The 18,153-nt window shown below is 35.3% G+C and overlaps 1 protein-coding gene across 2 annotated transcripts in view; it reads left to right on the top strand.

Moving 5' to 3' along the window:
- Positions 1-15,471, top strand: part of LOC111153399 (KIAA1109 ortholog) — a 197,955-nt gene extending 182,484 nt beyond the window's left edge. For both annotated transcript variants that reach the window (XM_022512407.1, XM_022512417.1), the window contains exons 74-84: positions 166-423; positions 1,357-1,507; positions 1,868-2,025; positions 2,129-2,321; positions 2,556-2,773; positions 5,670-5,921; positions 6,573-6,776; positions 8,005-8,199; positions 8,618-8,752; positions 11,837-12,002; positions 14,883-15,471. In XM_022512407.1, the coding sequence (XP_022368115.1) occupies positions 166-423; positions 1,357-1,507; positions 1,868-2,025; positions 2,129-2,321; positions 2,556-2,773; positions 5,670-5,921; positions 6,573-6,776; positions 8,005-8,199; positions 8,618-8,752; positions 11,837-12,002; positions 14,883-15,099 (2,147 nt within the window). In that variant the 3' untranslated portion in view covers positions 15,100-15,471. The remainder of the gene's footprint in view (positions 1-165; positions 424-1,356; positions 1,508-1,867; positions 2,026-2,128; positions 2,322-2,555; positions 2,774-5,669; positions 5,922-6,572; positions 6,777-8,004; positions 8,200-8,617; positions 8,753-11,836; positions 12,003-14,882) is intronic.
- The last annotated feature ends 2,682 nt before the right edge of the window (positions 15,472-18,153 follow it).

Genomic DNA, 18,153 nt, shown 5'->3' with positions numbered 1-18,153 from the left:
CTGGAATATAATTTGCAAACTATGAATTGCTGTATAGTTCAAATAGAGAACTAGGAGGAATATATGATTAGAAAAGGTAGAGCCGTAAAATTTATTATTTTATAACATGAAGATTGTACCCGGATTAATTTTGTTCTATTAATTTTGTTTTTACTTTTCTAACAGCATCTGGCCCAGGGACACCTGATTCCATTGAAGGTGTAAGCCAGCATCTTTCCCCTGAATCATCAAGAAAAGCTTACTGCAGGACCTGGGAGCAGCCTAGTCAGTCGGCCTCTTTCACCCACATGCCTCAGTCACCTAATGTATTCAATGAGCATATGACAAACAGCACCATGTCACCAGGGACAGCAGCACAGAGCCTAAAATCCCCAGCTTCCATAAGATCAAGGAGTGTGTCTGATTCTTCAGTTCCCCGAAGAGGTGATACTGTTCTCTTTGTTATCAGTATCCCTCCAGAGCCTGCAAGATAAAAATCTTAATTTGTTGCTCCCAGATTTCTGCCTCAACTCTAGGAAAATATTAATCTTACAGATTTTTATGGAAGATGGTGGGGGGCGGGGTAATACCCAAAACCATAAACAACAAACACTTCAAAGTATTTGCCAGAAGAAGAGAGAGCTTGGGTGGCTAGTAGCTTTAAAAAGGGAAAAAAAGAGAGGAATGAGCATATTATTAGTTTGTTCCACATGGTATAGTTATTGTTAGAAGTAAAACAAACCTACAACATTGTAAAATATGTTTAATTTTGAAAAAGTTAATTTTTTTTTTTCTGAGTGTCAGACTCATTTATGAAAAAGTTAATCTTTGGTATTCATCCATTCAGTCATTCTTTTATTCAGCCAGTGTTTTTTGAACTCTTTTATGTGCTCAGCACTCTATTTGTATCTGAACATATGAAAGTGATATAAGAGTATAATGAATAAATGCAGGATTCAAGATTCACACTGAGCCCACAGGAACCGAGCAGTCGGGCACCTCAGCAGACATCTGCATTTCAGAATGGTCCCTGCCTTCAAGTCCTCTATTTGGCAGCAGTAACTTATGATTTTCTCCTTTGTTAAGAAAATCCCAGGGTGATGATCTGTGCTGCTGCACCCCATGCACACCAGAATTTCCTCATATAAAATGGATATTATAAAGAACTTTATAAGCTTTCAAGAAGACTAACAGCCCTTACTGAACATTCAGTAAATGGTAGCTACTATTTTAGAGGCAAAATGGCAGCTATTAAATGTTAGGTTTTAATTAAGAATACCATATTTTTATTTTCGGGACGATAGTGGTAAGAGTGATAACTTTTAATTCTCCGAGCACCTATGTGAGTGAATGTGCATTTGATTTTCCTGTTTTTAGATTCGCTTTCAAAAACATCAACTCCTTTTAACAAATCGAACAAAGCAGCCAGCCAACAAGGGACCCCATGGGAAACATTGGTCGTGTTTGCCATCAACTTGAAGCAATTAAACGTTCAAATGAATATGAGTAATGTAATGGGAAATACAACGTAAGCTATTCAGATATAAGAAAAATTAATGATTAGTTGTAATTTTTCTTATAGTAAAGCAATTTAAAATCTTTTTAATATTACAATGTTTGAGACAGTAGAAAAAAGCTATAAATTGCTTTATCTTAAAAATATCTTAAAGATATTGTAATATAAAACAACATGGAATATGTACTCTAAAGAGAGAAAATTATAAGGAAAACAGTGTAATATGCTTTATTATCAATATTCAAACATTTACCACAGTTTTTGTAAGAAATGTATTGTTTTATCAGACTTTTTAAAATCTTCTAACTCCTGTTTTAATTCATGACATTGAAAACTGTCTGTCTAATTAACAACCCTTTTTCTTTTCTCCAGTTGGACAACTAGTGGTTTGAAGAGCCAGGGCCGTCTTTCGGTAGGAAGTAATCGAGATCGAGAGATAAGCATGTCCGTTGGTCTGGGAAGATCACAGTTGGATTCTAAAGGAGGAGTAGTTGGAGGGACCATAGATGTCAATGCTTTGGAGATGGTTGGTATGTTGAAATTTTACAACTGAAAACAAATTTTTGAAAATTGATTTTGGTAAGTTTTCCCCATTAGGCATTTCTATGAAAGTAATTATTGTTTCTATTTTAGCTCATATTTCTGAACATCCAAATCAGCAACCTAGTCACAAGATTCAGATTACTATGGGTTCTACTGAAGCTCGTGTTGATTACATGGGCTCAAGTATCCTCATGGGTATCTTCAGTAATGCTGATCTGAAGCTTCAGGATGAATGGAAAGTAAATCTGTATAATACACTGGATTCAAGCATGACTGATAAAAGGTATTTAGTAAAATGTTACTTTTTGGACACTGTGTGACTGCTTTTAATATGTTTTCTCTCATCCAGTGAGAGAGAAAACAATTCATTTTTCTGACAAAATTACTTTATATTATGCAAATAATATGAAAGAAAAAGCTGGGTGGAGAAGGGAATTTTCCTTGTTTTTTTTTATTTGTTTGCTTCTTTTTTAGTTATCTTCTGTAAGATATATGATAGTTCTGTTTTATGCTTTAGTGAAATATTTGTCCATGGAGATTTGAAGTGGGATATTTTCCAAGTAATGATATCAAGATCAACTACACCAGACCTGATAAAAATAGGAATGAAGCTCCAGGAGTTTTTCACACAACAGTTTGACACCAGCAAACGAGCTCTGTCTACCTGGGGACCTGTTCCATATCTTCCACCTAAGACAATGACTAATAACCTAGAGAGAAGTTCACAAGAACAATGTAAGAATTAGAGCTAAGCCTCTATATATGCTGTATCTTTCACCAAATGTTGTGTTATAGTCTTAATTTAAAATAATATCTATGTACCATACTTAGAAAGTGATCCACATGCTCTTTATTCTATTTACTCAGCAAGTACCTGATTTCCTACTCACCAATAGAATTAAAGGCCATCATTTGTGACATATTACCTCCTTCCCCTGCCATAACTCACCTGTAACCATACCCATTCCATGCTCTTGAATACTAGTTATGACAATACCATGTTCTGGTTTAGAACATGGGCTGTGGAATAAAAATGTTTGAGTTTGGATTTATTAGCTGTTTCATATTAGGCAGATTATTATTTTCACTCAGGAATTCAATCAGCAAATCAACTATATTCTTTTTTTTTTTTTTAAAGATTTTTTATTTATTTGAGAGAGAGACAGTGAGAGAGAGCATAAGCGAGGAGAAGGTCAGAGGGAGAAGCAGACTCCCCACGGAGCTGGGAGCCCGACGTGGGACTCGATCCCGGCAGCCCGGGATCATGACCTGAGCCGAAGGCAGTCGTCCAACCAACTGAGCCACCCAAGCGTCCCTCAACTATATTCTTAAGCATTGTTTTAGGCATAAGAGATATACTATTAGGCAAAGTTCCCACCTACATAAAGCTTTGTTTTAATGGGAGAGATAGACCATAATTAATTTGCTAACTAAATATGTCAGATAATTTCAGATAGAAAGGCATGCTAAGAAAGCAGGGGAAGGAGATAAAGAATAATAGTGTGTGAGGCTAGCTAGTCTAGAAAGGGTGGTCAGAGAAGCCTTTTAAAGTTCTAAGCTAGAAAGATCTCTACTGGGGAAGAGAGTTCTGGGCACAGGGGCCTATCAAAAAGTGCAAAGCTCCTACCACAGAAGAAACTCGGCTTATTCGAGGATCATTAAGGTGGCTGCTTCTGTGGAACAGAGTAAGCAAGCAAGAAAGTGTTGGACATGAATGGCCACAGATAAGATTTTGAATACGATGGCTAGCTATTGGAGAGTTCTGAACAGTTTTCATATTTGATTTACTTTTTCTTAAAATACTCCTTTTTGAAGAATCACTCTGGCTGCTGTGTGAAGAATAGACTATAGGTGGCAAAGAGTGGGAGTAGAGACCAATGCAGTAATTCCCATTAGTGTTGTTGCAAGCATAGTTATATTAAGAAGGCTATCGGAAGGTCCAGGCAGCAAATGATTGCAGCTTTAACCAGAGAGGTAAAAGTAGTGAAAAGTGTCAGAATCGGGATTATTTTATTTTATTTCATTTTTTTAAGATTTTATTTATTAATTTGACGAGAGAGAGATCACAAGTAGGCAGAGAGGCAGACAGAGAGAGAGGGAGAAGCAGGCTCCCTGCTGAGCAGAGAGCCTGATGCGGGCCTTGATCCCAAGACCCTGAGATCATGACTCAAGCTGAAGGCAGAGGCTTAACCCACTGAGCCACCCAGGTGCCCATGGGGATCATTTTAAATAACTCTTTATAATCACAGAAGCAGTACATGTGCATTGGAAAAGCCTAGGAAATACATACAAGCAAAAATTGAAACATCACATTCCACCCAGAAATCATCACTCTAAACAATTTAGAGTATATACATTCAGATAATTTTCTATAAACCTATATAAGACATATACTTTTTACCAAAATATTGTTCATATTGTTTTATAACCTTGTCTAGTGAATAGTATCCAAATAATATCTATGTACCGTAGAGTATCAGTACCACATATGTATCCAGTTTTCCATTTTGCTAAATATTTCTCTCCTCTGGCTTTCTAACCACATCTTATAAATGACCTAAAATTATTCTTAAAACTGGTTTGTCTAAACCGGTATATCAGAGTCAAGATCCCAGGTTAAATCTGGTTATGTTCCTTTACTCTCTTATTTCAGCATAGTCCTTTTTCTAATGACCTAACTTGTTGAAGAGACTTGGCCAGTTGTCCTATCTTCTAATTTTTTTTTTTCAGTTGTTTGCTTATAGTTTCATTTATCCTGTTCCTCTAATCCCTATATTTCCTTTAAACTAGAATTGGTGGTCAGGCATATACAAATTAGAGAGATGTTCCCCAAAACTCCTGACCTAGATTCTTAAAAAAAAGTCCTTGTCTTGAAAAACAAACCAGGCTTAGGGAACTGTTTTTGGATTAAAGGAAACTAAAGAGACATGCTAACTAACTGGAGTGAGAGTTGTGGAAAACAGCCAAAAAGGACATTGTTGGGATAAGTGAGAAATATAAATATAAATGTTACATCTGATTAGTGCTTCTATGTGTAGAACTTTAATGTGTACCTGAAACACTTGGAAATCCCATTAAAATACAGATTTTGATACAGAAGGTATAAGGTGGACTTGTCTCAGTTTCTGTCTAACAAGTTATCAGGTGATGCTGATGCTGCTGGTCCTCACACTTCACTTTTGAGTAGCTAGGCTATAAGCGAGTTAAAAAAAAAAAAAAAAGAGAAGACCTCTATTTGACTTATAGATCTTCTAATCACTAGTTCACTTAACCCCTCTTCTGCTTCCCTTGAAAGGATTCTAGATCAAATCCCTAATTTACAGAGCTATTGTGAGAATTGTATAAAAGTTAATGCCAGCACTTTATAAATCATGAATCATTACTGAAGTGTTAAGTTGTAGTTATTATTAGCAAGTTACTACTTTCATTAGTTTCTGTCCATCCTTACGCAGCATCTTTTCCCAGACTATATTTTTGTTAGCTTCTACTTAATGTTAACAGGTATTGAATTGTTTTTATCCCTTATCCGTGTCACTTCAGCTATAGAAAATAGCCACTTGTTGCCTTCCTACCTGCCATTCAGGGTGTTTGTGAGGCCTTTGAGAATAAGTGGTTTTTGGTTTTCTTGCAGTGCTCGATGCAGCTCATCATCGACATTGGCCTGGAGTATTGAAGGTGGTATCAGGATGCCACATATCCTTATTTCAGATTCCATTACCAGAAAATGGAATGCAGTTTGGAGGATCAATGAGCTTACATGGAAATCATATGACATTGGCTTGTTTTCATGGTCCAAATTTCCGTTCAAAATCCTGGGCCCTTTTTCACTTAGAAGAACCAAATATTGCTTTTTGGACCGAAGCTCAGAAAATCTGGGAAGATGGTAAACTGATACATTTGTAACTTTTACCTTTTCTTACCTTCTGATATGATTATAAATGACAGTAATTTTCCTTTCTCATGTCTTTTGTATGTTTTCATTATATTTCTGAAGTCCAACTCTGTTCTCATGTACTTAACATGTCAAGGAGTTCATTGCCAGTAATCAATATCTGTAAAATCTGAAACATGTTAAAGGACTTTCTTCTGAACTTGCCATCTTATTCTGTTTCTAGGCAATTAAGTTTCTGCTGTTGTGGCTGGCCACAGTCATAATAATAGTTATTATAAATAGTATAAAAATATAAAGACTCATGGTGGTAGTTTAAGGAAATAGTCAAGACTAAAACTATAAACTTTATCGGTAAGGCTATGCTTTTACCTGTATTTATAGTGATAAACCTCCTTCCTTTTAGTTATTATTTCCTAATCTGTGATTTCTTAATGATGAAGGAAAAAAATGGATGCTGCTCATCACCAGGGATAAATCCAGTTATAACTAAAAGAAAGAAAAACTATTTGTGATTTTTTTTCTTACTTCTCACTGTTTTTATACCCTTATGAGTTAACTAAATCTATTAATCTAGAGTCACAACTGTTTTCTTGCATCTAAATGTAGTTTGTTAACATCAAGAAACTTTTATTTTTCTTCTAGGCTCTAGTGATCATTCTACATATATAGTACAAACATTAGATTTTCATCTGGGCCACAATACCATGGTTACCAAACCATGTGGGGCTTTGGAAAGTCCTATGGCAACAATAACCAAGATAACAAGGCGTCGCCATGAAAACCCACCCCATGGAGTAGCAAGTGTAAAAGAATGGTTCAACTATGTTACAGCCACAAGGAATGAAGGTTAAAAATTTATTTCTTTAGAGAGATTTTTCTTTATTTGGAGCTCTGTTGCCTGTGTTTAGAATTTAAGTGGAGGGAAAATGTTTAATTCTTTAAACTAGTTTCATTTTACTCATAAATAACAATATTAGTACCTGATTTACCATCCTGGTAGTGTAACATCTCATAGACTAAAAATTATTTTGGATGTAACTGAAAATATTCAAAATAAAGTTGGTTTAAACGAAGTTTATTATAGTTAGAAAGATATTTTGGTAGTGATGTTAAACATGAGAAGCTTGGTAAAGTTACTACATAACTAAGTAATAGAATGCCACCAACTTTAAGGTTTGGGGTGGTTGGAATAAAATAAAACTAAATAATAGTCCCCAATCATGGAAAAGTGACTACACTGAGACCTGCTAAGACTTGAATGTTTTCCTTAAAAATAACCACCTTTCAAAATGGGAAAGATGACTTGGGCACCACTGAAAATAGTTACTATGGAATAGGCAGTGCCAGGGATTAGAGACTATTAAAAAGGTTCTGAGAACAAAGGAGGGTAAGGAAGTAAATTAGAAGATTATGCATGTATTGACTGTTACGTACTGACTCTGCTACCTTCCAAAGAGAGATTTTTGAGGAAAGGGTTCTTTTGGCTGGGATACATAGAGGGGCTATTAGCAAACTGCACTGCTACCCGAGTACCTGAGAACTGCTAATTTTTATAAGAAAACCTAGCACTTATGTTGGGGAAAATCAGGACTTCTACCTTATTTCAAGGTCAGGAACATACTTACTTGCGAATTCTATGTAAGAGTAAAGTATTCAATCAATGGAAACTCTGAGCCTAGTGAAAGTCTTAAATTTAGACAGAAATTTAGTTAAAAATGATATTCATTTTAAAGTTTGACAAACAAAAATAAAATGTATTAGATTTATCCAAAAATCATGTTATAAAGCTTCAGTCTTGAGAATAGTGATATACATCACTATCTATATATATGAGTAAAACACTACATATATATAAACATATCACTATATTTATATATAAATATATTTCAATAGATTAATATATAGGTAACTATTCTCAAGACCAAAGCTTTATATGGCTCTACTTTTAAAAATGTGGGTCATTATTTTCTAGCTTCTAAAAAATTCTGTGTATGATAGTGTCATGAAAGCTATAGGTTTATCATTGCCTATTGGTTTAATTTGATTCTTCTTGTCTTTATTATTGTCCATATAGAGCTAAACCTGCTTCGTAATGTTGATGCTAATAATACTGAGAATAGCACTACAGTGAAGAATTCTAGTTTGTTGAGTGGATTCAGAGGAGGTTCTAGCTACAATCATGAAACAGAGACTATCTTTGCATTACCAAGGATGCAGCTTGAATTTAAATCCATTCATGTTCAAGAACCACAGGAACCTTCATTACAGGGTATGTAGAAAAATAGTTTTTAAAGTAACTAAGAAAATTCTAAAGGAACTTCGAATTACTGTTTTCTCATAGGTTATTTATGTAATAGTAATATAGTCTTATTTATTTACTTAGTTTTTCTTCCAGCTTTTGGCTTCTGGCAAATAATTTAATCCATTTGTGCCTCTTTCTCCTCAGTAAAATGGGGGACAATAATAGGATTTCATTCAGAGTGTTTTATGAGGAGTAAGTGGCATATACTTGGAAAGTGCTCAGTAAACTATATCATCATTTGTAAATCACATACAGAAACTACTCAGTTGTCTATAGTTGCATTTAAATGGGTGCGTTTACATGAACCCTTGTAAATCCCTTATAAACAGGAAGAGAAAGGGACATATCTCATTAAATCTTTTACTATAGAACTTTGCCATTACAGATGCCAGCCTGAAGCCGAAGGTAGAATGTAGTGTGGTGACAGAGTTTACTGACCACATTTGTGTGACTATGGATGCTGAGCTCATCATGTTTCTTCATGATTTAGTGTCAGCTTATCTTAAAGAAAAAGAAAAAGGTGAGTAGCGTTTTTTTTTTTTTCTTTCCAATTTCAGCAAAGGCTGTTGTCAGTGTCATTTAAATGGATTTTTATGGTTTAGTGATAAAATGAGTGGAATGTGTCTCCTTCCTTTTAGTTGAAAATATCAATCGGTGAAATAAATAATATATTAGTAAAACTATGTGACAGAGTTTCTGAGGGTCTGCTATGTCCGTGACACTCTTTTTCTAAATATAATTCACACTGAATGGTGTTTTATACTTCACAAAATGTTTCCATGTTTGTTATGTACATTATCAGGCCTTGTAGGAGAATCTCACAAAGGAGGAAGATAAGGAAAAGCTCTTTGAGGAAATATTGCTAGTCAAATGAAATGGCTAAAAAAACAACTACATAATAGCATGAATTATATACATTGTTAGGAAAACAGAATTAAGTAAGTAAATAAATTTGTTTAGAATGCAGAAAACATTATCTTTTCATAAATAAATAATTTGGACTTCAGTGGTGGTGTTTTATTTTTATGAGCTAGCTAACACTGGTTTATCTCCTGGAAATTTACATGTTTGTCCATTAAGAAACATATGGTGACCTTAATATCCCTATAGAACTGGTTGAATACATTTTGGTGTCCATAAAATGGAATGGAATACTCTGTAGTATTTAAAAGAATGAAGTCGTCAGAAATATGATGATATGGAATAGTCTCCAAACATATGGTCTTTACCCAATAAGTATTTATTGCACAAATATATGAATATATAGTAGTAAAATAGCAGATGTGATTTTTTTTTTAATTGCTTGGAATATATGCTATTTGTTTAGGTCACCCTATAATACTTCATTTTCATAATGAGCAAAAAGACAAAATTTGTCTAGCAGGTATTTCAAGATGGCCTCATGGTGAATGTTTAAGTGAAGAAAACAGATTATCAAAAAACAATGCAAAAGTAGTATAACATAGATTGAATTGCTGCTCCATTACTGTTCAATCTACGTGCCAAAAATCCAGTGAGAGTAAAATCAGTAATGATGACTGGAAGAAATCTGTGAGACATTAGTTGAAACTTAAATGACTAAAACCATATAATTGGAAATATTATATATAATTAGATCCAGTCTTCACTTAAAGCACCAACATATACCAGTTCCTAGTAATCCTCTTGTTTTTCTCTGTGCCTTAATATTTAAATTTAATGTGGGAAAAATAACAGAGACTCTGAATAAACCTGTGAAGTTCAGAATTCTTTTCTAGTCCATGTTTATATAAAAATCTGCCAGATTTCTTTTGCAGTTATTATGTGAAATCTTTGTCATTTTGTGAAATATGTTTTGGTTTTGGTCTGCCATGAACTGTGCATATTTAAAAAAAAAAAAAAAAGCACTTTGTTTTTAGATACAAACTCGTGCACAACAACAAAAAAGAGAGAAACAGACCCAATGAGGACAATCTGGTGGTTGCCGAAGGGGAGAGGAGTGGGAAAATGGGCGAAATGGATAAAGGGAATTAAGAGCTACAAACTTCCAGTTATAAAATAAGTCATGGGGATTAAAAATACAACATAAGGAATATAATCAGTAATATTTTAATATAATTCTCGTGGCAAGCATTTCAAAATGTATGTATTTGCTAAATCACCTTGTTGTACACCTGAAATTAATTTATTACATAAAAATTATATTTAAAAGTAGAAAATCAAACTTGTATAACACTATTTTAATGGAAAAAAGGAAATAAGGATTGATTATCAGATTTACAATAACCAAATGTTATTGTTTTTAGGAATTTCAATTATAAATAAAAATATTTTAATAGTTATAAGTGTATTTTGTAATTAAAAACTAAAAGCAATTAGTTTTGACCAAAATAAGCATAAACATGCCTGAGAATAATCTTTAACAGCATGTAAGGCTAGACTAGAATCAACATATTTCTAGAACATCAAGATACTGTAGCACTGTAACAACTACCAGAAATAAAAACAGAGTGATTGTGAGGAGGCAGTAACTGAAGACATCTATATTATTATGTAATGTGAATGTAAGGACAGTTTTATTCCCAGGCTCATTCCTAATGAGTATGTTATCCCTACTGCTAATTCATGATAAAGTTAAAACCAGAGTTACATAATGCCTGTCATATTACCTAATTTATCTATTATTTTATGCCCAATTTGTGTCTTGAAAACCTCTACTCTGAGAGAAATGCTATATACATTAAAGTTTGCCAAATGAAAGCTACATTGTCTCAGATTTGATTTTAATTTTATATAATGATCACCAATTTAAAAAGAATTTGTCTTTCCTAAAACATCTGAGTATTCACTATAAAGAGTGAAAGACTGCTTACATAAAAAGTTCCTAATTTAGTACCAGTGTTCAAATATATAGAGACAGTAACATCCTAAAACTATCGAGTGGTACACTTTTTTTTTTAAAGATTTTATTTATTTGTGAGAGACAGAGAAAGACAGAGAGAGATCCAGGACTCAGTCCCAGGACCCTGTGATCATGATCTGAGCCAAAGGTAGATGCTTAACCATCTGAACCACCCAGGTGCCCTTGAATAGTACACTTTAAATGAGTGAACTGTATGATACACGAATTGTATCTCAATAAAATTGCTAAAAAATGTCAACCTGCAGCCATTCTTTGCTATCAAATAAATCTCAGCAGTCTTTACCATTAGTTTTAAGCACGCAATTATATGTAAAATATATTTACATGTATTTTACATATATAAAATATAAAAATATATTTTACATATATTTTACATATGTAAAATGTCCACTGCAGACATTCTTGCTATCAAATAAATCTCAGCATTCTTGACCATTAGTTTTAAGCATGCAAATATATGTAAAATATATGCTATTCCTCAAAAAAAAAGTGACATGCTAACTTTGACATTGTCTTTAAGAAATAATAATAACTGGCAGTTATTTATGGCTTATTTTAAAATACTAGTTTTTCAGAAAGGTAATTAATTGGCCTGTTCATAAGTAAAATGACAAATGGAGCCAATTATACTGTTCATATGGTGATTTAAAATAAGTTTATAAGATATCTATTTGTAATATTAATCTATTATTTTCATTATAGCCATTTTTCCACCTCGGATTTTATCTACTCGACCAGGACAGAAAAGCCCAATTATTATACATGATGACAATTCCTCTGACAGAGACAGAGAGGACAGCATCACTTACACGACTGTGGACTGGAGAGATTTTATGTGCAACACATGGCATCTAGAACCCACTCTCAGGTAAGTAGTGGATATATATATTTCCCTGTATCCTATGGGATTATCATGAGAAAAAGGTCATAAATAATGGAGCAAGTTATATACAGTTTACCAAAAACAGTTTTTAGAAGTTAGCTACTTATAACATCACTAACTTCTGGCCATGTTTTCTGCTCCTTTCTGCTTTTTTTAAGTGCTTCTAGCACAACACAAAAGAAGCACGGCCACCACAACTAGTTCAGCACTCTCCACTGTGTGACATTCATCAGTTAATCACTAACAGATGAGAATAACTCCACGTCCACCATTGCTCTTACTTTTTTTTAACCATCTTTTTTTTTTTTTTTAAAGATTTTATTAATTTGACAGAGATCACAAGTAGGCAGAGAGGCAGGCAGAGAGAGAGAGAGAGAGAGAGGAGGAAGCAGGCTCCCCGCCGAGCAGAGAGCCCGATGTGGGGCTCGATCCCAGGACCCTGGAATCACGACCCGAGCCGAAGGCGAGGCTTTAACCGACTAAGCCACCCAGGTGCCCCAACCATCTTTTTTACCAGGATATTATTCTCAGGTGTTTGAGGGACCTGCAGTAAACTTTTTTGTTTCTTAGTTAGGGACGACACAATAATAGCCATACATCATCATTAAGGAATTATTACAATTTCTCACACGTTACAACAGTGTAATAGAACCTACAGTGTCACAGAGTTGTTCTGTCTGCGTGCTAAACAATAAGCAATTCAACAATCCCGAAATGTTGAATTTAATGCTGTCAGATTCAGGTTCATTTACAGAGACTGTTCTACTACAGTCATGATCCCAATTATATCAACTTATTTTCATATTAAAATTTCCAAACTATTTTCCAATCTTAATTACATTTACAATGGCTGCTGTAACTAGTGGTACTTGCACTGTATGTCCTTGTTATGGTTACCACTCACAACCTTCCTGTCATTTTTACCTTTCCTCTCATCTGCTTTGTTAATCAAATTTTAACTCTCTGAATCATGGAATAACAGTATCAAAAAAAAGTCCATCATACTCTGGCACATTTCTGCAGAACAGTACAGATTTCTTTTAGATAAGGTTATTATTTCAGACATTTATGCCACAGAATAATTCCATAGCAACCAAATATCCATTACACAGTGGATTCATGTATAAGCAGAAAGTAGTGACTTTGTGATAATAATTTATAATAAAATTTGGTATTGGGGGCACCTGAATGACTCAAGTTAGTTAAGCGTCTGCTTCAGCTCAGTCATGATCTCAGAGTCTTGGGATCAAGCCCCACATTAGGCTCCCTAACCAGCAGGGAGTCTGCTTCTCCTTCTCCCTCTGCCCCTCCCCCAGCTTGTACTCTCACTCTCTCTCTGATAAATAAATAAAATATTTTTTTAAAAAATAAAATAAAATTTGGTATTAATTAATAATACATATACTCATGAGAAGTATTAACAGTGTCAGTACTCAGAACAAAATTAAAATATTGCAAATATCCTAATGCAGAAAACTACCGAGAAAATTTGTTTTGTATTTGTAAATCTATGATGAAATTAAGTATCTTTTAATTTAAAATGAGCATAAAAAGTTTAATTTGCCATTCTTTTTTTTTTAAAGCATACCATTAAGAAACTAGTTAATATGGTGTAGTGGTGGAGAGAATGTTGAAGAGCTCTAGCTCTAAATCCTGTTGTCTAGATAGCATAGTAAATTGAATGATCTTGGCCAAAGGACCTAGCCTATTTCTCCTTCAGTTGCCTCATAAGAAAAATTTGGTAAACAGTATTACCTACCTTGTAAGGTTGTTACAATGGTTAAATGAGTTAATTAATGCAAAATGCTTATAACTAGTAGAGTCTTAGCAGATCAGTGCTTCATACCCTCTTTTCCTGCCCAAGTTCAGAAGTGATTGAACAGTGAGAGAGAGGCAGCTGGAAATCAAAATGACAGTTTTAATAGTGATAAAGCTCATAGCAGAGAATGTGGTTTGGATATCTGGCAATAATGGCCTTCTACTACAGAGTCCAGGTTTGGACTTACCTACAGGATCTTCATCATGAAGAACACCAGAATTGTGTGCCCTCCCCCACCTTGAGTTCTGCAGTTGGCAGCCCTGTGAACTCAGCCAGCTGTAGGCAGCTGTGAACAGTCTGGGGCTAACCTATTTAGGAGCCTGTCCTTGAGAAACCTATTGCATGGAGCAGTAGTCAAAATGAGTGGCCCTTAAGGTAGGGAAGAGAGTACTGAACTACACAACCCAGTTCCTCAGTTAACTTGCCAATCAGATAAATCATTAATACAGGATATTAATACAGGAACAGAGAAAGACCAGGCGTGTTTCACTAATGGCTGCTCCTTTATGTGGAAGGCAATGGAAGAAAATGGTTTTTCCCAAACATGTTTAGCACATAGCAAAAACTCAGGAAGTCTCAGCCTTTTAGCCCCCACCATTATGCCACATATATGTTGAACTCTTATTTTTTTTCTCAGCTTTATTGAGGTATAATTGACAAAACATGTAAGATATTTTAAGTGGATGGTATCATAATTTGATATATGTACACACTGTAAAAGGATTCCTCCCATCAAGTTAACATCTTTTAGAATGAACCAGATGTTCTTTAAATGTCAAGATGACCCTGTAACTTAAGAGGCCTAAAATAAAATAATCAGAATGAAATTCACTTAACTCCACTGCTACACATGGACTCTCAAGAATACATAGAATCACATTTTTTGAATACTGTTAAAATCGAGAAATTATAACAGATTATTCAATTGCACCTACTGAGAATAGTCCATCTTGAGCATATTATGGAGGCTTAGTGATGTTCTTGAACCTACCTTCAGGACTGTGTTATGACACTGTCTTCCTTAATACCTATTATTGTAATTTTAGATTAATTTCTTGGACTGGAAGAAAGATTGATCCAGTAGGTGTTGATTATATTCTTCAAAAACTGGGCTTTCATCATGCCAGGACTACTATTCCTAAATGGCTTCAAAGAGGAGTCATGGACCCCCTTGACAAGGTTCTGTCAGTTCTTATTAAAAAACTTGGTACTGCACTACAGGATGAAAAGGAAAAGAAAGGAAAAGACAAAGAAGAACACTAAAAAAAGTAACTTGATCTGTGAACAAATTAAGATTGTGTCTGTTAAGTTTTATTACACTGGAGTGTTTTTTTTTTTTTTTTTTTTTTTTTTGTATAGTAAAATTATTTTCAGTATAACTTAAAATAACTCTAATTTTGTGGCCATTATATTGAAAGTTTGTAAGTTAACCTGTTTATTCTAGTTCCACCATTCTATATACAGTGAAATATTGCATGATAATGTACATTTTGTGAAAAACTAGATTATATAAATCTGCTCAGTAGGGTTTATAATTGTATTATGTGCAATATGATTCCTGCATCTTTAAAATATTTTCAGAGTAACTGTGAATTTTTGTTATTGGCCATAACTTTTAGAAAAAAATCTTGTTTATAATGTGATTTTTTTTTTTTTTTTGGTCATTAATTGCCTTTTCATTTTTTTTAAATGTAGTCTTATATAAATACCTATTTGTATATAGTTTGAGTAATTGTGATATGATTATAACTAAAATATTGTTTGTAACTATTGTAATAAAGTCACAATAATTGGTTTCACTCTGTAGTTCTTTTTGAGTGTTTTCTTCTTTTGATATCTTATTTTTTATAACAGATGCCTATGCTGTTACTGAATGTTTTCATAGAAGATGATTAAAACTTACAAAAATGAAATCATGGAGCAGCTGGATGGCTCAGCTGGTTAAGAGTCAGACTCTTAATTTCAGCTCAGCTCATGATCTCAGGGTCATGGGATCCAGCTCAGCACCAAGTCTGCTTGTCTCTCTCTCTCTGCTCCTCCTGCTCCCCTGCGCTTGCTCTCTGTCTCTAAGATAAATAAATAAGCAAACTAACTGATTAACTAACTTAAAAAAAAAATCCTTATGGAAAGAGTTAAGATGGAGAAGTAGGGGGAATCTGGGCTTTCTTCTCCTCAAACACTGCTATACTGAGGTTCAGTCACTAGGAACATCTAAGAAATCCATCTGAGGATTGGAAGGAGGATCTCCGTAGTTGGAGGGAGATAGCATGGCACTTGCAAGGTGCATAGAAGTGAATTGGGAAGATAAGAACTTCAGAGATATGGAGGGAAGAAGCCCTTTCCTCCAGGGGAAAATAGAAAATAGGAGGCAGGGGTGGGGTGGATGTTGAGATTGTGCGGTGTTGGGTTTGCACAAGAAGGAAATCTCTCGGATCCCAGACTGGGGAGACGGGAACTGAGTGTCACAGGTTTTATGCAAAACTCAGGTTCTGGAAGTGTGTGACTTTCACCAGAGCAGAGCTGTGGCCTGCGATCCTGGAGAGGAGGGCTCTGGTTCAGAGCACGCACAAAGTGGTGCAGGGATCTCCTGGGTCGCACTGGCAGAGAGATCATTACCATTCCTGGAATACATTTGGAGGAGGGCATATTGCCTCTCAAAGGACGAAAGACCCATCATGCGCCAACAAACACAGCCTTTCATCGGGAGGGGACAAAGGTGTGTGCAGAGGGTAGATAACCCAGTCACTGCTCTTTGTGGTGCCACAGCATAGAATCTGTCCACCATGCAGGCATGGGACTGTTTTTGTGGGACAAAGGGCACTAGTCAGAGAGCAGCAAGACTCTAACCCAGAGGAGGGAGCAGATCCAACTGGTGCCCACTCCTTAAAGATTTGAAATTTTGAATCCCAGCCACACTAAATATAAAGGGCAGGGAGAGCGGTGGTGCCAGGCATGATGAAGGCCTTTAGTAGAAAGTTCTGTGAGAGCTTCTGAAGAGCAAGGAGTGTGAGATTTCCTGTCTCTCTGGATGAGAGAGCAGGGTTGCACCATGTTATCCTCACTACACACAGGATTGGACCTCAGAGAGCAACACAGCAGCCCCTAGTAGAGGTGGGAGCCGCTTAAACCAAAGCCTGCCCTGCTGTGCTTGGCAAGTGTTTATTCACCTGGGCAGGAGTGACTTTGAGCCAGCACAGGGCACTTCTCACCCAGAAGAGCAACACTGGCAGCATGCCACGTGCCCCGAGTCTACTGATCATACAGTGCCTCACAGCGCCCCCTTCGGTTCTGGTGGAAATAGGACCAAGGCTGTATTTTTCCCCCCTTATTTTTTTTCCCCCCTTTGGAATCAGGCTTATAGTTCTTTGTTTGTTTTTTCATTTCCTCCCCCAATCACTTTTCTTTCTTTCTTTCTTTCTTTCTTTCTTTCTTTCTTTCTTTCTTTCTTTCTTTCTTTCTTTCTTTCTCTCTTTCTTTCTTTTTCTTTCTTTCTTTCTTTTTTTTTTATCAGGCCTCTTTTTTACTTTTTCTTCTTTTTTGTTTTCCTCCTTTGGAATCAGGCTTACAGTTTTTTGTTTTTTGTTTTTGATTGCATTTTTTTTTTTTTGCTTTTTTTCCATGCTTTTTTCTAGAAACGAATCAAAGCACATCTAGATAAAGTTCCAAACACTCCCCACTATAGGCAAGGAGGAGCGCTGCAGAGTACAGACCAGTGGGAAAGAACAGCCAAAACCCAATAGCTGAGTGCACACAGAATACACCAGAACACTTCCTGAAGTGCAGGCCCTGGACAGTGTATGACCACTTTTTAATATAGCATTACTCTGAGGTGCAGGAAACATAACAAGCTTTCATAACATGCAAAAGATAGAAAGTTAGCAAAAATGACAAGATGGAGGAATTCTCCCCATAAGAAAGGTCAGAAAGATATCATAGCTAGGGACTTGCTCAAAGCAGATATAAGCAATATATCTAAACAAGAATTTAGATCAAAAGTAGTCATAAAACTACTAGCTGGCTTGAAAGAAGCATAGAAGACACCCCAGAAACCCTTGTTGCTGAGATAAAAGACCTAAAAACTAGTCAGCCTGAAATTAAAAAATGCTGTAACTGAGATGCAGACTGAATATAATCACAATGAGGATTGAAGAGGCAGTGAGGAGAACAGGTGATATAGAGGGTAAAATTATGGAAAATAATGAAACTGAAAAGAAGAGGGAAAGAAAACTATTACATCACAAAGGTAGACTCAGGGAACTCAGTGATTCCCCAAAGAAAAATAATACCCGTATCATAGGAGTCACAGAAGAAAAGCAG

The sequence above is a fragment of the Enhydra lutris genome, unplaced genomic scaffold, assembly GCF_002288905.1.
Source record: "Enhydra lutris kenyoni isolate GAN:26980312 unplaced genomic scaffold, ASM228890v2 scaffoldscaffold3, whole genome shotgun sequence".
Taxonomy (NCBI): Eukaryota; Metazoa; Chordata; class Mammalia; order Carnivora; family Mustelidae; genus Enhydra; species Enhydra lutris.
This window is presented reverse-complemented; position numbering and strand designations above follow the sequence as displayed.